At 33.2% G+C, this 18,354-nt stretch overlaps 1 protein-coding gene across 1 annotated transcript; it reads right to left on the bottom strand.

Annotated features, from left to right (window-relative positions):
- On the bottom strand, nt 1-3,521 carry LOC139094032 (odorant receptor 56a-like). The gene is made up of 5 exons (XM_070644905.1): nt 3,339-3,521; nt 2,704-3,039; nt 1,197-1,571; nt 267-368; nt 1-207 (listed from the first exon to the last, which is right to left on the bottom strand). The coding sequence occupies exons 1-5, from the start codon at nt 3,519-3,521 to the stop codon at nt 1-3; spliced, it is 1,203 nt and encodes a 400-aa protein (XP_070501006.1).
- Nucleotides 3,522-18,354: the final 14,833 nt, after the last annotated feature.

Here is an 18,354-nt window from a genome sequence, read left to right as displayed (position 1 = left end):
TTATTTTGCAGCCATTTGTGTTAAAAGGGTAAAGTAGCTGTAAGATGCTCTCAATATATTCAAAAATGTATCCAATTTCATGTCAATGAAACCCGCACGTAGCATTATTGGCTTTGCCGACATCATAAAAATCAACATTTGCTTTTTGAATGATTGAGAGTGCTTGTACCATGACGAGCTATATGACGATGATGATAGTTGATCAGTCTGCAATTAATAGCTTTAATATAAATCGATACTTAGTAGATTCAAGTGTTATCTCTTACATAATATGTTATTTCATTTGAATGATAATAATACATCCATAGTATCGTTGTCATAGTGATGATATAGCATGCAATTATGCCAAGTTGAATTCCATCGCCGACCTTATCAGCAACGGATATGAGATGTGTAATTAATTCATAAGTTTATTTTTCAATGAATGAGGAAAAATAATAATGGTAATAAAGTCATGTTGTAGACATTTCTGCAACAATCTTTTACTCGAGTCTTATGCAAGGACGTTATAGTTGTATGTGTGTCTAGTTCTGAGGACGACTCGTGACATCTCAATGTGATTTGTCTTTCTTGGAATTAGATACATGAGGGAACGTTGGGAAATTACGTAATGAGCCGTTAGCTTATTAAGTAAGGCGGGAAATCAACTTTTTGAACCTCTCTCTCCTCCTCGTACAAAATCTGGGGGATAATTAGAGGGAAGGGTATGGGGGTAAGTAGGAAGGAGGGCCGGTATGGGATAATTAGAGGGACGGGGTTAGTATAGAGTAGAGTATGGGGGAGAGAAATGGGGACCAATGAGGATATGCGGGACTTAGGAGATTGAGTATGGAGGTATGTAGGAGGTTGTGCATAGGAGAGTGTAGGAGTTTGTGTATCATGGAGCTTGAAAAATTTAGGTTTCATTACATAAAAAGTGGACGATCCTGAATGCTTAAAATAGCGTGTTTGGATTAACCCCCTTATTACCCACCGTTAAGCTAAGGAGCAATATCAGGAACCGAATTGTGTACTCAGTAACTATATTATAAACTCCCCTCCCCCCAACACATTATCCTAATTTCTAAATGTTCCCTAAATAATGAAATAAATAAACATCAACCAATGGCAATTCAAGATGTGTTCTAATTGCCATAGCATGCTTATTATAATCAAGGATATGATATGATATAAATTTTCCACATACAAACACATACCTGGGATGCTTGAAACAATAACATACACAGCAGAAGTGAAAATATGATAAAATCCAGAAACAACGATGAGCTTATCAAGGACGAAAGCTCTCTTATGAAGCATACTAATCTCTCACGATGTTCAACACATTTAATAAGCTCAATATTAGGTAAATTTTTTAAATTCATCTCGGATAGCTTAAAGTTGAGTATTTTTAAATTAATTATAACATATCCCATCATGGATACAATGAATGAATGCCAGCATGGAACAATTAGCATACCGACATTCATTATATAATATTCAATTCCAAATATAATCCAGAATTTATTCCAATAATCATCAAATGGAAACCAGCATGGTAATATTAATGGAGCTTCGATGTCAGTTGAGTTCTGATTTGTTTTATTTCCAATTATTCATGAAATTATATAGAAAATAAATGAAGGTTAATTGAAAATATCTCAATTCAAATCGACTACATATAATTCATTAGAATTGGTTGAATGGCTTGATTTTTGTGCAAACATATGCGAGTGAATTTTATTGTTATGGCGTATGTGCTGCCTTTTTTGTTGTGTGGAATTGAGGAATATTTTTCGCTTATTTTATACACCAAACTGTTGGTTTTTTTTGGTGTATATTCAGTCAAATTGCAATATTATTGTGGCAGTTTATGTGCGTAGGGAACGTTCAGGAGTTGCGTAACGTGGAAGCAAAAACGTGGTGTTATTTGAACACTTTCCTGGATAATCTCCGTCTCGTCTCGACAACGGGAATCCTTCGATCCCTCTGTCCTGCTCTTTTACGTCCTCGATTGTTTGAAGCATAACAAAATCATACCCCTATCCCCACTCCATAAAGGGGTAACGTTACGTAATAAATGAACGCCTCGTAAGCAAACGTTCAGAAATTACGTACCGCTTTCGTGAGGAAGACCAAATAATTCCTGGATTGGATGTGTGAACACGACGCAAGAATCTTTAATATTCCAAACTGGTAGAAGGTTTCGAAAAATAGAGCTGTCTTTAGATATTCCCTACGCATGGCAATGTGCCCTCGTCTCCTATAGTCAAGAAAGAAGGAAGTAAGTTTAAGAGAGGAAGGAGGCAATTTTACTACGGAACCAAATCTCGGTTCAAGATTTTGTTACAAAGCGTCTGGGGTGTAGCCACATATTCTTGAAGGGGAGAGGAGGGACTGCTTGGATTGCAAAAATGTAGGGAGAAAGAGGAGATAGTGCATAATCCTTCAAGAGAAATCCTTACAAATTTTAGAATTTTTTTCCGAAAATGAGATGGGATTTTTGACTCCTAAACCTCCTCCTACCCCCTCCCTGAATGCAAAGCGTTAAGGTGTAGCAATGAAGGTTCTTCAATTACAATTTTTAACGTTACATAACTTCCGAACATTCCCTTAATTGCGTGTCTACAGTGAAGAATGTGCAGCAATATTATTTCAGATATCTGTGATAATATTTAAAATGTGAATATTGGTTTAAATAACATTTTAATTTAAAAAACTCACAAAATTATTATAAGCAACTTGATATTCCAAATAAATCCCCTCAATTATTGATTTTACACACATTCCATTTGCCGTAATTAATGCAATAATCCAAAAAATTGCAGTCAAACGTTTCAAATACTTAATATATTTTGCAATAATATCCTGAATTTTGTAATCACCAAACTTTATAGCATTTACGAGATTTTTATCAACTTCCTTAATAAGATTCACATAACGTGTTCGATTCCAATAGAAATTAATCATCCGGAATGAGGTTGTGGTGAATAGCAATGTTGTTGAGGCATTTTTCGCGAGCTCATTGACATCATTTATTTTTGTAAATAAATCAACGTACTGTGAAAGGAAGTCAGAGATTTTTCAACATAATAAATTTGAAATCAGTTACTTTATCGCAGTGGTGGGCAACCTGTGTGTCGCGGCACACTTATGTGACGGCAAAAATGTTAAAAAAATGCCATAAATCGTACGTCGGTTGATGCTTGCCACCAAAGTGTGCCATGAAACAAAAAAGGTTGCCCACCACTGCTTCAGCATAAGGATGAATGAATGATTGAGCTGAATAAAACAAATGGCCTCAAAAATGATTTAAATAATGAATAAAAGGAATATTTTGTGACATTTGTGATTGATACCTGTGCTAAGTTGAATAATATAAATGTAGTTGTAAAAACGACACCCCGGAAGCAATGGAGACGCTTCAATCGTTGATGTTCAAAAATCATGTATCCAAAATACTTCATAGCCGTGAGTTGAACACCAATGAGTGGATTATTCTCAACATTACTTTTAAAAACAAACTTTTCAATATCAATCATAGCTTCTTATTTGACTTTAATTGAGCAATCCAGAACTGTAACTGATTGTGACTTAATATTATTGACTGTCTTTTATAGAAAAATCAGAACTGCTGATGGGAAAAATGCGAAATCATGAATTTTTTAAAAATGATTTTTAAATGACAGCATGAATCCTTTTGTCATATCCAATAAGTACCTTGTAATTTTTAATGTTGTCTGTTATTCACATGCTCTTCATTTATACTGTTTGTGGTGCTTTTCAATTACCATATTGTTGACAGAAAACAATAAGCTTATAAATTTCAATTGAGTTTAAAAGTTAATTAAAAGGGATTGATACAAAGGAGCTTCATTTCTTTAAGGTTGTCAGGTTGATGAAATTGATATTGCAAGTTTGTATAAGTTTCTGGAGAATTCCAGTCAATATTTTATAGTAATTAAAGAAGATTTATAATGTCTGAGAGGAATGTCAATGCTGGGGCAGAAGAACACGTTTGCTACACTGTCCTTGGATGGAATCCTCAAGGGAAATGACGAACAGGAGCTCAAAAAGCTTCTTGGCGTAGAATCGTAATGAAAGAATATCAGTTTAACAGCCAACTTGTACAATGTAGGTGACAGACTCAAATGGGAAACAATTTGTTGAAATCTAAGTTATCTTTGGACCTGACGAACGAATTAAAGTGAACTGGGTTCAATGGGCTGGACGTGCTGTAGGAAAGCCTGCAGAAGCTCCTCTAAATTGGGTCTTCAAATCTGATTTTGTAGATGGTAAAATATCACGAGGACGTCAAAGTAATTAATGAAAGAAAGCTGTTGACAGGAACAGTGGTAAACAGAAGCCAGCAATTTGCGTCATCTGAGGAATGTCATGGATCACAATTGATCTGTTCGGACAGCGAAGTAAGTAAGTATGCAAGTTCCACATAGGAGCATGTCTACAGTAAGTAAATAATTAAAATAGATTTATATGTTCTGGAAATAGATGCATCAACAAAGTCATAAAAATATCATTAAAAACAACTCCATCAGGAATCAATGTTACAAATCTCATGACATGTTTCTACATGTCTTTACGCCTACATTTGAAATGAGAAATCAAGTTAGGAATAACAAGGTAAAAATGAACCTACATACTTAAAAGTGGAAGTTGTGATATCTATAGACATATTTAGATGTTTCACGCTGTTCTATTAATATGATTTATTTTATATCCATAAGTTGGATGATTTGAAGGATTATAAATGCTTCAATTGTCAATTACACCTTCAATTATTTTAAAAATAAGCCTTAGCAATAGCTTATTTGCTATAGATAGCAATTATGCATGTTATTGTTGTTTATTGTTGCCTGTATGTTGTTACCATGAAGGCAAGAGAGCATGAGAAAGGGTCATAAAATTATGGAAAGAAGCTGTCCATAGAGATAGTATTGCATTTGGTGTCGGTAATTGGCAGACGGAAGTCAACGAAAATGCTAGCTTTTTGAGACTTGTAAGGGCGATCCCGAACTATATAAGTAAAGACCCGGTATCGGATCCTTCTTCGTTTGCGTCGCTTGGAGATCAAGGGTAGCGATTGATCGATCTGTACGACGAGCGATATAAGAAGAATATTGGAGTATTGGATAGCCAGAAATTTTTTGAAGAGGGGAATTTGAAATTTAGGCCTCTCCCCTAACTTTCAGCCATGCCTACACTCATTAAGTTGTGTAAAAACGGATATATTCACCGTACACTAGAAAATCTCATGAAAAGGCCAAACTTTGTTTCATATCCTTAAGGGTTTTCATCTCGACGGAATTCATTCAAAAAAATTGTTACCAGTTGTTTCTAAATTCACTAAAAATTGCTTCTCAATTTCCACAACAATGTCTTTAATACACAAACAAATAGCAACAAAAATCATCCAAAAAGGTCAAATAATCAAAAAAATTCACCTTAAATTTTCTATAAATGTTTATTTGGATCATTCAACATTAAACATTACAGCTTATTTATCTATTTATGTGTAAAAAATGCAATAAAAGTTTCATTCAAGACGGTAATAACAATAAAAATGTGAAGATGAAGAGAAGTAAACAGCCATTGTTACAAAGATAAGCTTTTTCCGTTTCATTTGCTTGTAGCAACGTATTCAGATTTTTATTATTAGATGAATTTCTTGGAAATTGTTGATTGTTATTTCCTTCCTTTTTTTAAATTACATTTTGATGATTATTTACTGCTACTAATGAGGTTTTTAAGGAAGTTTTTAAATTTTTGTTGTTGTGCGAAGTGTATTATGGATTTTAGTGTTGATAAACTGCAGGGATGTTGAGGGAGTTGGTTCATCTAACTACGAAATTCTTTAACCAATTCCATTTAACCATTTTTTAAAGGCAGTTCCTTCGAATATAAATGAAATTGTGTCCCATATAATCGAATTCACGTTCACACAATAAGACTCTGCAACTACAAATCCACATAAATATTTCTGCTTAAATGGAATAGTTCAATTGGTTAAACTAATTCATCGGCACGCATTCATATATTGTCATCCTATCACCAAGGTGACAGTATACTTTGAGTATGAATTTGAATTGACAGAGCCAGCAACAGAGTCAGATGGAAAGCCTTCTGTTGTAACCTAAGCTCCACATAGGAACATGGTTGCATTGAATGTTTTTGTCAATTGATCGTCACTTTAGTCTAGCATTTATCGGCGAAGAACATTCATGGTACAGAAAAACCACTATGCTACCTAAAGGCGGCCTGTTTGCCTGATAGCGTAAGTCAGAGCTCAAAGTCGACTCATATTTTTTGTAGCGTCGAGTCGACTTAAGTTGACTTTTCCATACACATTTCAAGATGACTTCGATCTCTGCTATAAGTATAATGCCATCTTAGTGCCGTAATAACAAAATTTGAATTTGTGTTCATCAGGATAGGATTGACTCTGAATCGATATTTCTATTTGAATAGCAGATTCCACTTGAAACAAGCTGTTAGGAACAATGAAATGATTCAACTCTTCTCTTTATAACAAACTTTTTGAAGCAATTCCTTAGAATTTACAGCACTATTTAAATAGCCTCACATAATTTCCAAACAACCATAAATCTATCTCAATTTATTTGCTTTAAAAACCACTTTTATAATATCCATAAAATTTAAAGACTTCTTCCAGCTGTTGAAAATTACATATTTGCATCCAGCATATCCAAAAAGTGATGTGAGCAGCTAAAAAGTTTTCCAACATTTTAAGTTCTTTTATGCCAAGAAGAATCATGATATGGATCAATAAACTGAGAGATTATTATAAGCAGTCAAGCAGATGTTTGCCTTAATAGATAGTTTCAGTAAGCACTGCAGCATGCAGAAAAAATCTTTCATTGGATATGCTGCTGTAAAAATTCATAATTGTATTTTTTAATGCAGAAAATTCACTTAAATTAGCTTTATAAGCAGTATAATGTTACGTTGTATCATGAGAAACTTTCAACAAGTCATTTTCCCTTCCATTTCACTGCAATTAAATGTATAAAGCATAAAGTCCTGCTTTTTTAAAATTGTAAATTAAAATGAGCTAAAAAAGAGCTTTAATCAGCTAAATATAAAATAAACTGAAATTAAAAAGCGCAAAAATGAGCAAAATTATGAAAAAGTAGCACGCGCTAGACATGAATATATTTAAAATTAAAAAAAAAGTATTTTATCTTTTGCACGTTCACTTCTCGTTAGGGTTGGGCAAATATTCGAATATATTCGAATATATTCGCATACGAACAAAAAAATATTCGAATATATTCGTATACATATTCGAATATGCATTATTCAAAAAAACCGTTGTATTTGATTTATTAAAAGAGTAATTTCTAATCGCATTTGTGAAGTATGTAATTTCATACAAAAGTTGATCAATAATCCTTTTTTTGGCAAAAAATGATAAAATCTTAGTTAATTTGTGTTAAAACATGTATCTATGACTCGGAATAATGTTCTTATGAAAGAATGATGATGCATTAATGCAATTTTATTGAGAATTTCTAATTTTTTGCCTGAAATATGCAAAAAAAGGATTTTTGATCAACTTTTGTATGAAATTACATACTTCACAAATGTGATTAGAAATTACTCTTTGAAGAAACCAAATGCAACGGAATTTTTTTGATATTGCATATTCGAATATGCATTCGAATATATTCGCATAAAATATTCGAATATTTGTATTCGAATATATTCGAATACGATTCTGCCCAACCCTACTTCTCGTATTATCCTTGCTCTTTTTCGTAAAGAATTTTATTAAATGGAAAACGATGATTCAATATTCTATGCTTAAATGTTAAAAGAAAATAAGCGTCAAATTTAATTTCCGTGAAAATTAACATTTGATCTCGTAACGATTAATTTCGTTTACACTGAAGCATTACTGGATGTTAAACGAGTTCAAATTGTCTTTATTTTTCCATAGTGGGAAGCATTTTTATTTTTAATTTGTTTATGTTTATTGAGTTCTGACAAAGGTGGGCAGTACTTCAAAAAATGATGAAAAATCTCGTGTAATTGATCGAGAAACTTAAGCGCATTTTGGATCAGTGTTCAGTATTTGATTAAAAAACAATAATTATCTAATCAGTGCACCCAGAAGGGTCATGACGTCAAGGTCTACTCTACCTGGGTCCTTGTTTTAGGCCATTACTACCCTGTTCACTTTCCAAGACAGTAAACTCGCTTGCTCGCTAATAATGCAATTTACCAGCTACTCTTCCAGATTACAAAATTAACGATTAAATAAAATTTGGATTTTCAAATTTGGATTTCCAATGCTTTTGGAAGCATTAAGCTTACTTAATTACTTCGCTAGCCGTACAGATCAGGTGTGAACCATGAATCGTGAACTCAGTCGGCACCTGAAGCTGACTCTATCGCTGGCTACCGCGAAGCAATTAGAATTTAAATATAGTTTTAAACAATCAGACCCATTGATAAGTCATTAACTCGTTGAGCGAAACCTGCCTAATCGTGCTCACTAAGATATCTGGAAGCAGAAAACTCGTGTCTTAGCCAGCCACCTGCCACCTTAGCTTAAAATTTAATGGTTTCATTTAGATAGAAAGTGTGCAGGACATATCTGATTATATCGAATCATGCCTGATCCTTTCCATATAAATCATAAAAAAATTCATCTCTCAGATTTTGCAATCTATTTTTCATCTTAAAAACATGCAAAAATTGAAAGAAAACATTACGAAAAGGATGAGCAAGAAGTTTTTATTGAAAATAGCTCATGCCAACAACAACCTTAATTATGTCATTTTACCGTTCACCATGTCAACAAAAGAAAAATATAAAAAAAATTTGTGATTTTTTTGCATGTTGTTTTTGTATGTGCAGAGGAGTCATAATACACGCATGATTTACCTTTAACATAAATAACCCATCTTTTTTATACCTTCAATGTAAAAATCAACATACATTTTTAAAAAATTGATTGCATAATTTTTCATGTCACCCCTACGTATATACCATATTGTATATTTTATGCACGAGTTAAAAATAATGATTTTATTGGACATATTAAATGCAGGAATTGAAGTTGACAAGGGTTAAGTTGACTCGAGGGTGCTTGACTCGACTCAAATTCTGAGCGGCACAAATGAAGAACTTACTTTCTTACTTACTTCAATGGCCGTAGAGATCAAGTGTGATCCATAGCCTCCCTCAGTTGACGCCTGAAGCTGGTTCTATCGCTGGCTACCGCCTGCCAATTACCAAATCCAATTGTGCTACCAACTCTATCGACAGCTCCTTTCCAAGAGTTTTTTGACCTAGTTTTATCAAAAAAGAGCTTTAGCTGAGCCTCAAAAGTTCCCTGGTAGAGCTTTCTTCTTTCGTCCCAAACAGAAAAGGATCATCCTCATGAATGTCCTTACAAAGTCAAACCTGCTCAAATATATTGATTGAGTATGCTCATAAGCACACCCATTAAGGTGAGTATGCTCAATGTTTGTTAGAATGTCCGTTCGGAAATAAAGTCGTCTTCGAGTCAAGTCAGCATTTTCTGATCAACTAGACTCGACCTAGATCTCTGATATTCATTGTTCCCACACAATCACCTTTTGATTCCTTCTCATTCTTCCTTATTCAAGTGCAAAACATAAAAAGTTTGTTTGTTTAAAATTCACAAGTTCAAGAATGTTGGAATTCCATTCATAGCACGCATGTGCTAGTTTGACTCTTTTTTCAACTATTTCCAGCGGCATGCTTCACAGCTTTAACATATTATCATTTTGTGTTTGTGACTAAAATACTTTTTTTTTTTGCAACCAGAATAGTTTATTCTGTTTTTTGTGCATAAATCAATAAAGACCAATTATTACTCAATTTACTGTTTTTTGTTGATGCTCATGCAAAAAGTTGATGACTTGAATTGATTTATCTCAATTATAGGAGAGGAAACATCTGATGGCATTAAAAGAAAATTGATTGAAGATTAACATAAAATGTTTATGATAATTTGATTATCACTCGTGTAGTTATGTTAGCTAGACATTATCAGTAATGTCATATTAATTCTATACAAATGACATGATTTAGTCATTTATCTTATTTGAATATAAGAATAAAATGTAATTTTTCTTACATATGGACTTGTCATTCTCAATGAGTGAATTGTAAATGTAAGAAACGTAGACACAAATGCGTCTGTTATAATTAAGATGTAATTAATCATTTATTCATGAAGATTCTAAAGTAGTACTTTTGTACCTTAACTCAGTGGTTGTCAACTTGTGTGCCGTCAATTTCAATTGAAAATGCCATGATCCAGATGTTATGTGCGGCTTCGGTCAACGCTTACTACAAAGGTGTGCCTCGAAAAATAAAAGGTTGTCCACCACTGCCTTAACTAATCTGTTTTGCAATCATGTTTAAGTCTGAAACTATATTTTTTGTAAGAAAATGTTGATTATTAAAGTAATTTAAGGATATATTGTATAATGAGCACTTTACTAACTCGAACAGCACAGCGTGTTCGGGATATTGATGCATTAAGATCATTTTCCGACCTTACTATTATGTATTTGTAAATGAATATTGCACTATTTTTCCGTACCACAGGTGTACCTGTATCATACCAGTGGTGCGCCAATACAATATCATCGCACTACTACACCGTACCATCGCTTTATCACTGGTACGGGGCAGGGATACCTACACAATGGTCACCTACACACTATACCAGTGGTGTATTTATATCGTATCACCATTGGAGAAATGGACCTCTAAAAGTCAAAAAATTGAAAGAAGCCAAAAAAGCTCTATCAATTTCATTTCCTCGATCAAATCATTTCATCAACAAAAAGCTCCTAATTCTGTTAGCTTATCAATTGATCGATGAGCGACATTAATCCCTATTCATATGCTAGAATAATATCAATTATCATTAATTATTGTAACATTTTGAATAAGAAGCACTGTTAGCCTAAAGCTTACATTATAGGTAAATCACTTAAATATAATTTGATTGTGTATAATGTTTTAATGGTAATGGACCATCTAGTATTAAATTATTAGATCTTGTCAATTAAGGTAGCAAAAATTTTTCATGCCTCTGCATAAATAGATACAGCAAAAATTCAATGACATGCCCTAATTTTCTCATTTAACAGAAAATAAGACAATTTAGTTTTAGTGGAACAACTTGATCATAAGCTTTTAATGATAGCTACTAGCACGTGCAAAATGGAATGCAGGAACCGCCGACTATAATCCACTAAAATGAATCCTTTTTGTCACAATGGTTTTAGATAAGATGCAGTGTACAGTAAATGACATTAAGCTATGCTATCATTGCTATTTTCATTGAGAACTTCATAATGGTCCTTAATGGTGGACTGACTAACCATTTCACTTCCTTTACGTTATCATAAATGCTTTAGCATGTGATCCACATCAGGAGTGTAGCTTGAAATGACTTTCGAGGAGAATTTGGGATTTTTTAATGAAAAATCGTAGCAAATTGAGGATTTTTGCCCAAAAAAGGGTATTTTGACCCCCAAAATCCCCATTCCCCTGGACACTCTCCTGACCAACATATTAAATGAACAATTCTCATTGATAAAATTTTGTTAACATCCGAGAAGGTGTCGAGAAGAGAGTTGCTGCACTCAGATAGTAAAACAATCCTTTTCAAGTGTGTTTCATCCATGTAGTCATGCTGAATACATGCAAAATTGTGTAAATAACACAAGCAGCTGGAAAAACAATGGAGAAAGAATTTTTTGTTCAACTTTATAGCAGAAATTAAAATTGAACATGTACAAGAGTTTATTTAAATTGTTAAACAATAGTTCACAATATGTATAATAGCACTAAAGTTTACCTTACGTTGTGAATTATTAATGCATGAATTTGGATTTGTTAATTAAATAAAATAATCACAATCTGAGCGTAAATAATTATGAATAAAGAGAAAAAGTAGAAAGGACAGACTGAATTAACCTATTTTCTGAGCAATACAAATGAAGAAGGGTACAGCAAATGGAAGCGCTTTCATGTTTTGTTTGTAAAAAAGGCTTAGTGGAAGCTTTCTTCGTTTGAGTCGCTCGGGTTTGGATGAATAAATAATAAGGGAATTCGGAATTGACAAAACGCTTTGTAGCAAAATCATGAACCAAAATTCGAACTCTGCATTGAAATCGTAAGCCCAACCCTACCCCCTTTCCCCTAAGAATTAGGTAATTTCCAAATATTCGCTTGTACAATTTTTGCAGTCAAGATTGGTTGGTTGTTTTTCTCTTGTCGTACAGATCAATTTTGATTCATGACTTCCCATAGGAGTCGCCTGAAGCAGGCTCTATTGATGGCTTCCACTTACTAATTTCCGATACCAAGCGCAATACTATCTCTATCGATAGCTTCCTTCCAAGAGGTTTGCTTTGCAGCAGGACTGCAGTTGTGAGTCAAAAATTAGAATTTTCAATGCTCGAGTATGAACCGAGTAACACAAAACAGGAGAAGGAGTCCGTATGGAGTCCAAGTGGACTCTAAACTTCAAATGGACTTCAAACTCCAAAAGGCTTCTAAATTCTTATAATAACATTGTATTGCTCAGAATATCCAATGCTTATCGTTTAAATCTCCACAGATTCTATCCTCAATTATAATTTTCTTTCCCGTTAAGTCTGCACATTCCTTGGTTGGAAAATTTAATTTAATTCCAACCTTGAAGAGATGAGACTTTCTTGTAATTGAATTGACATTTTTATTTAATAAAGAATTGCATCTTAAGCATTCGTTGATTTCACGCTGCATAATATTATTTTAAGATGACAATGTTTCTACCTCAAGTTGATTCCTAGACTATTAATTGATTTGCTATATAATTTCTGAAATCTACTTAAAATTTATTGAATTATTTTTCAACAGCATCATCGACATTAATCAGAGATATCTTTAGTCAGAGTTGATGTATCAGACTGCAGCAATTGACATTAAAACTAGATTAAAAATACATTAAAATTTATTTGAATAGCACAAGTCGGTTAATCGATCCAAAATCCGGCATCAGACCAGCGGATGTGCCATTAGGTGTCGGATTCAAATCGAATTGAAATTTTTGATCCATTTGTGCTATTCTATTAAGGTGTTCAAGTCTGATTTTGTATATGACAAAATATCACGAAGACAGCCAAAGAATTCATGGAAGGAAGCTATTGACAAAGACAGTGATACATTTGGTATTGGAAATTAGCAAGCTATGGCAACCGATATAACCTGTTTCAGTTGATATCCGAGAGAGACCTTGAATCACAATCGTACGACCAGCGAAGCAAATAAGTAGAAGTGCTATTCTGATCAGCACTTTACCTGCTTTAAGATTCTCAAACAATCATTAAAAAACAATTAATAAAGCAATTTAAAATAATTAAGTCTATTCCTCTGGCATTTTCGCTTTGAGTGCTCATCAGAGAATATGCCAAAATTTCTCGGTTATCGCTTTCAAATAATTTGAAAATTCTTTCGAGATGCTTAACATTGTTGGAATTATCAGACAGCCGAAAAAAGAAATTCTATTGCTGTGAGATAAATTTAATTGTTGTTATGAACAAGTCTAGAGGCTGTAAGAATAGGATTTTAATATTACTCACTAATTAAAATTGTGTATTTTAGACTACTTAGAATTTACCGTTATATTGAGCAGCTTAATCGAATCGAAAAGTTTCTAGGGCAGTGATGGGCAACCTGTGTTACGAGACACATGACATGAACTGCATGCTTACCACAAAGGTGTCGCGTGGCGCAATAAAGGTTGGACAACACTTTTCTAAAGCAATCTTGATAATGCTCAGGAAAAAGTGTATAATTTTGGGTTAAAAAAGTGATAAGCCATAACGAATTCAATGATTACTGACCGAAAATAAAGTAATTATAAGGGACTGAATTTTCAAGATTGAGATAAGTAGGAAATGGCAATCTGACCTTAACAAATTTTACCCCCTTAATTTTTAATGTATGAATTCGTGGGAAAAAGCTCGCTTCTTTTTGTTTCTACCTCTGCCGTTTCATGATCAAAATGTAATAAAAAATGTAAGGAACATAAAACGTTCATCAATAAAATTTCAACAAATAAATCGGATTTAATGTTGATGAGATTTCAAAAAAGTTCATCATCCCATCGTGGTCATGAAATTACACGAGAAACATAAAAATTGTGATCAATTCAGCACTCTAAGTTGCGCATTTTTGAGAAAAATGACGTTTATGTTTTCTATTTGATCGGTTGCCTGGGTGGTTGGGTAAGGCGTGAGATCTTCGGAACCAGAAATCGTTGAGAGCTCGGATTTGAAGCATTAACTCCATAATATCGATTTATTGGCTCGTCGCTTGATCCAGTAGCTTAAAACTATCTCTAAATGCTTTAATTAATGATTTTTTCTACGAATTCTTCAATTTATTAACAAAATTCTTCTAAAATGTTTCCTCTACAAAGGTTTAAATTATTTTTGACCGTTATTTTTCAAAATAATTTTGACCGTTATTACCTCGTTTTTTTATCTTTGGTTTTGTTCATTTCAATCAATTGCTAGGCAAAACTGCGCTCAAATTCTTCAATAACACGACGACTATCGACATTTTTTTCTCAATTCATTTTCAGCAATCAACGAGAAAAAAAAAACTGTTGACGTAACTTAATGCACTGCAAAGTTCAATTGTTTTAACAACTGTAATAGCATTAGATATGTATTTTATAATGGATACTCAATCTGTAGAAAACCAGGTTTTCCATCTACTTTAAAATTTCCATTTTACTTTTGTCTTTCTAATGGTGCCTTAAACAAATGGGATTTGTAAACGACTCTTACTTTTGTTCACACACTTATGTTCAATATGAGAAGCTTTTGCCATCGTAAGCTTTAAAGCACTTAAGTGTATAACATGCTTTGGTCTACATAATAGAAAATTTAAAATCTCTGTATGTTTTAGATAGAAAACTTTTTCTAAGTGAATCCTTTTTTCTATCCTTTACATACTGATTTACATTTTTTTGTCCCCAACTATGAAAGTTATTCATAAAAGGAGACATAGTTAAGAGGTTCTTTAGCACACGTGTATTGCTATAAAATTGTTCAATTTGTTGAATGGTTTTGATATCATCTAAAAATAAATAGGTTTTACTGTCTGATTTTTTTTTTTTCGTTTTCGTTCTTATATCATATTCTGAGAAAAGCAATTGATGTAGTTATGACATTGAATAAATTTGAAAGCCTTTTATAAAGATGAATGGGAAGTATTTTTAGAAGTCAGTGAATTTTTTGAAAGAAGCACGAGTTACATGAAATTTGCCGGTTGTTTGGAAATTACGGAACTTTTTGGGACCATCCCCCTTTCCCCACCTACCTCTCTCTCCATATCAAAATCCCCAAGGACCCCCATGAATGACTCCCCTTCATGAGCCTTCATGACTCCCCATCAAGAGTCCTTTAGAGCGACATTACTTAATAAGTGAAAGACCCCACAGGAGATACTCGTAAATTACGAAGCCAGAGACATACCTTGAGCCTCTCCCCCACCCCCTTTGATTAAGCCTTTGGACGTAATACTGGAGCATTAAATTATGCGCGAGAAATAGGGAGGAAGGTGGCGGATAGGTTAGGAGTGGCTTCAAAAATGCTATTTTTACGGTAACACAATTTCCGATCATTTCCTTATTAGATACAAAAATGCCATACTTTATTTTAATTTTATCAATGTTTAATATTATTTAAAGATCAAACAATTAATAAAAATTTATGTACATAAAATGCGCCAAAATCCTTCTAGAAACTCCCCACCTCCACGGCAGCAAATAATATTAGAAGTATAAATCATCATCATACATATCATTTCTTTATGAATGACAATCAGCAGTATCGTAGGAGATTTTTATAATAAATTGTGTACATATGTAGGCAGATCATTATAAAAATAATATTTAAACATTTCATATTCTTAGCAACGAGATACAACTTTACATAATGTAAATTTTGAGATATACATTTCGCCCAAGGAATGAAGAAGAGCTCATAAATTCAAATGGATGGACTTGAAAAGGATAAGATGCCCATTTGCATATTTATTTTTTCAATCTATTGTTATTAAGATAAAACAAAGAAAAAAAAGAAGCGGAAGGTTTAAATTACACGATTAAATGTTTCATTAAGATTTAATTGAAGCATTTTCTTAAATTAAAATGCCAGTCATAAAGGAAAACACTTTACATAACAAATTAAGGATTTTATTAATTGAAAACTTTTTTTGTCTATTTTTTGAGGGAGAAAGCTTAATAATGCACATTGTTTGGCTAGCTGGTTAAATAGCCAGTTGACTGGCTGGAAAAGGGGTGAGATCTCGATAACTAGACATCGAAAAGAGCTCTAGTTTGAAGCATTCGCGAGTTATTCCGACATCAATTGGTTTGGAAACGGAAAACCATCGCTATGGATGTTAATTAAAGATTTTTCATTTAATTAACAAAAAGGCATTTTTAAGGCGTTGCTTCTAAAAAATCAAAATTTTTAAGAACCGATAAGAAATTTTAATTCCAAAAAACCGTTAAATTATAAAGTTCTTTATTGTTATTTAATAACATGCCGAGTGAACAAGAAGACGTTAGAACTAGACCTCAACTGGACATAAAGTTGCCATTGACTAGTTCTAACGTATTTTTATCCACTCATGCATTCATTGTACTGAACTTGAAGTTAGTTTGTAGCTATTTGTTAATCAAATTCTGTTGGCTGCGGCAAAAATGCGCTAACGTCCCTTGTTAAGGTCGAGTCCTTTTCAATTATTTATTCAAATTAACAAATTAATTTCTTTAAATGCTCTTGAGAAAAAAGAAAAGAATTTAAAGCCAAAAAACTTTTTTTCATTGCCAACATTATCTTGCCAATTTGATTAAGAAACATCTGATTGGATGAAAATTATTTAAAGACAGATGGTAAATTTATGAAAATATTCTGACTTTATAAAGAATGAAACAATAAAAGCATAGAAATAAAAGTTTCCGAAGTTCATTACCATAGTGTGAAAGTGATATTCATTCAAAAAAAAATCTTGACAAGCTGTATTATTCTCATTCCATAATTTTCCTTTTCTTCTTCCATTTCCTTCATCGTCGACATAGGTCGCGATGGAAAAAATTGTGAATGAAATAGATTTATTAAGTATGCTAAGATATACACGAACATTATACAAAACGTTTCTTGGTTCCTACATAGGTAAAAATATGAACGAAGCGGCTTTCTTTTGGCAGAAAATTTGCATTGAATTTATGAGACAGCGTGGGTGGTCATTTGAAATCCATGACATTATCGCAAATGTTCCGATCTAATTCATGACTTTTCTTTTAAACGGTGACATTTCAATAGCATAATTTGCCGTGTAGATATTTTTAAACATCATCAATTTTAATTGACTGCTAATATGTCATAGGTTATATCGCTAGCTTCTGAACTGTGTGACAGTGTACGTACTTCAAAGGAACGGAGCTTTTAAGGCTATGTTAAATCTATTTTACTAATACCAAATGGAAGTAGCCTATTTTTGGAAGTCATAAAGCCACCAAACTGAGTCCATTTCTCATTAGTAAAAGAAGTTTATCGGAACCTTTAAACTCCGTAGTGGAGCCTTCTTCATTTGAGTCGCTCGAGCTGAACCCTTGGACAAACTATCAGCTACAGTCAAACACTTCAATCTTACACATTTAGAATGCAAGATGCAAGCCTGCAGTTCATGGCCGAACCCTAATTATAGACCAATCTAAACGAATTGATCTGAGCAGTGGCAACCACACAGTCGGACTAGAGATGATAGGGTTAACATCCGACCATCTCCGAAATCTACTCTTATAAAGAAGGCAGCATAAGGATGCTTTTAAAAATGAGGAATTCGACCCCAACCCTTTAATAGGTTCCTCTGCAAAGAATTGGTTAAAATTACATAACGTTTAGGGTGGAGTGAGGAAGAGGAAGTTACAATTTTGGTACGGAGTAGAAATTTTGGTACATGATTTTGTTAAAAGCATTGCGGTAGGGGTAGAGATTCTTAAAATGCTGCTTTTAACGATACGCAATTTCCGAACGTTCCCAAACTGCATCCTCGAAATGACAAATTTTTTTAAGTTTCAATTAAAATCCTTAAATCACATTGTTAAAAATTAAGCGTCCATTAAAAAGCTAACTATCAAAATCATTCAACAGACTGAAAAAATACAAGCCAAAGGCAATAAAGAATGAAAATCTCAAAATAAAACAAAGACCACTTAATTAATTTATCCAACTAATCAAAATCTACTTAAATTAATCTGCATAATCCAACCATGAT

The sequence above is a fragment of the Chironomus tepperi genome, unplaced genomic scaffold (genome assembly GCF_022539635.2).
Source record: "Chironomus tepperi strain 1889 unplaced genomic scaffold, CSIRO-AGI_Ctep_v1 contig_349, whole genome shotgun sequence".
Taxonomy (NCBI): Eukaryota; Metazoa; Arthropoda; class Insecta; order Diptera; family Chironomidae; genus Chironomus; species Chironomus tepperi.
Note: the sequence above shows the minus strand (reverse complement) of the source record. Positions and strands in the feature narration are given on the sequence as shown.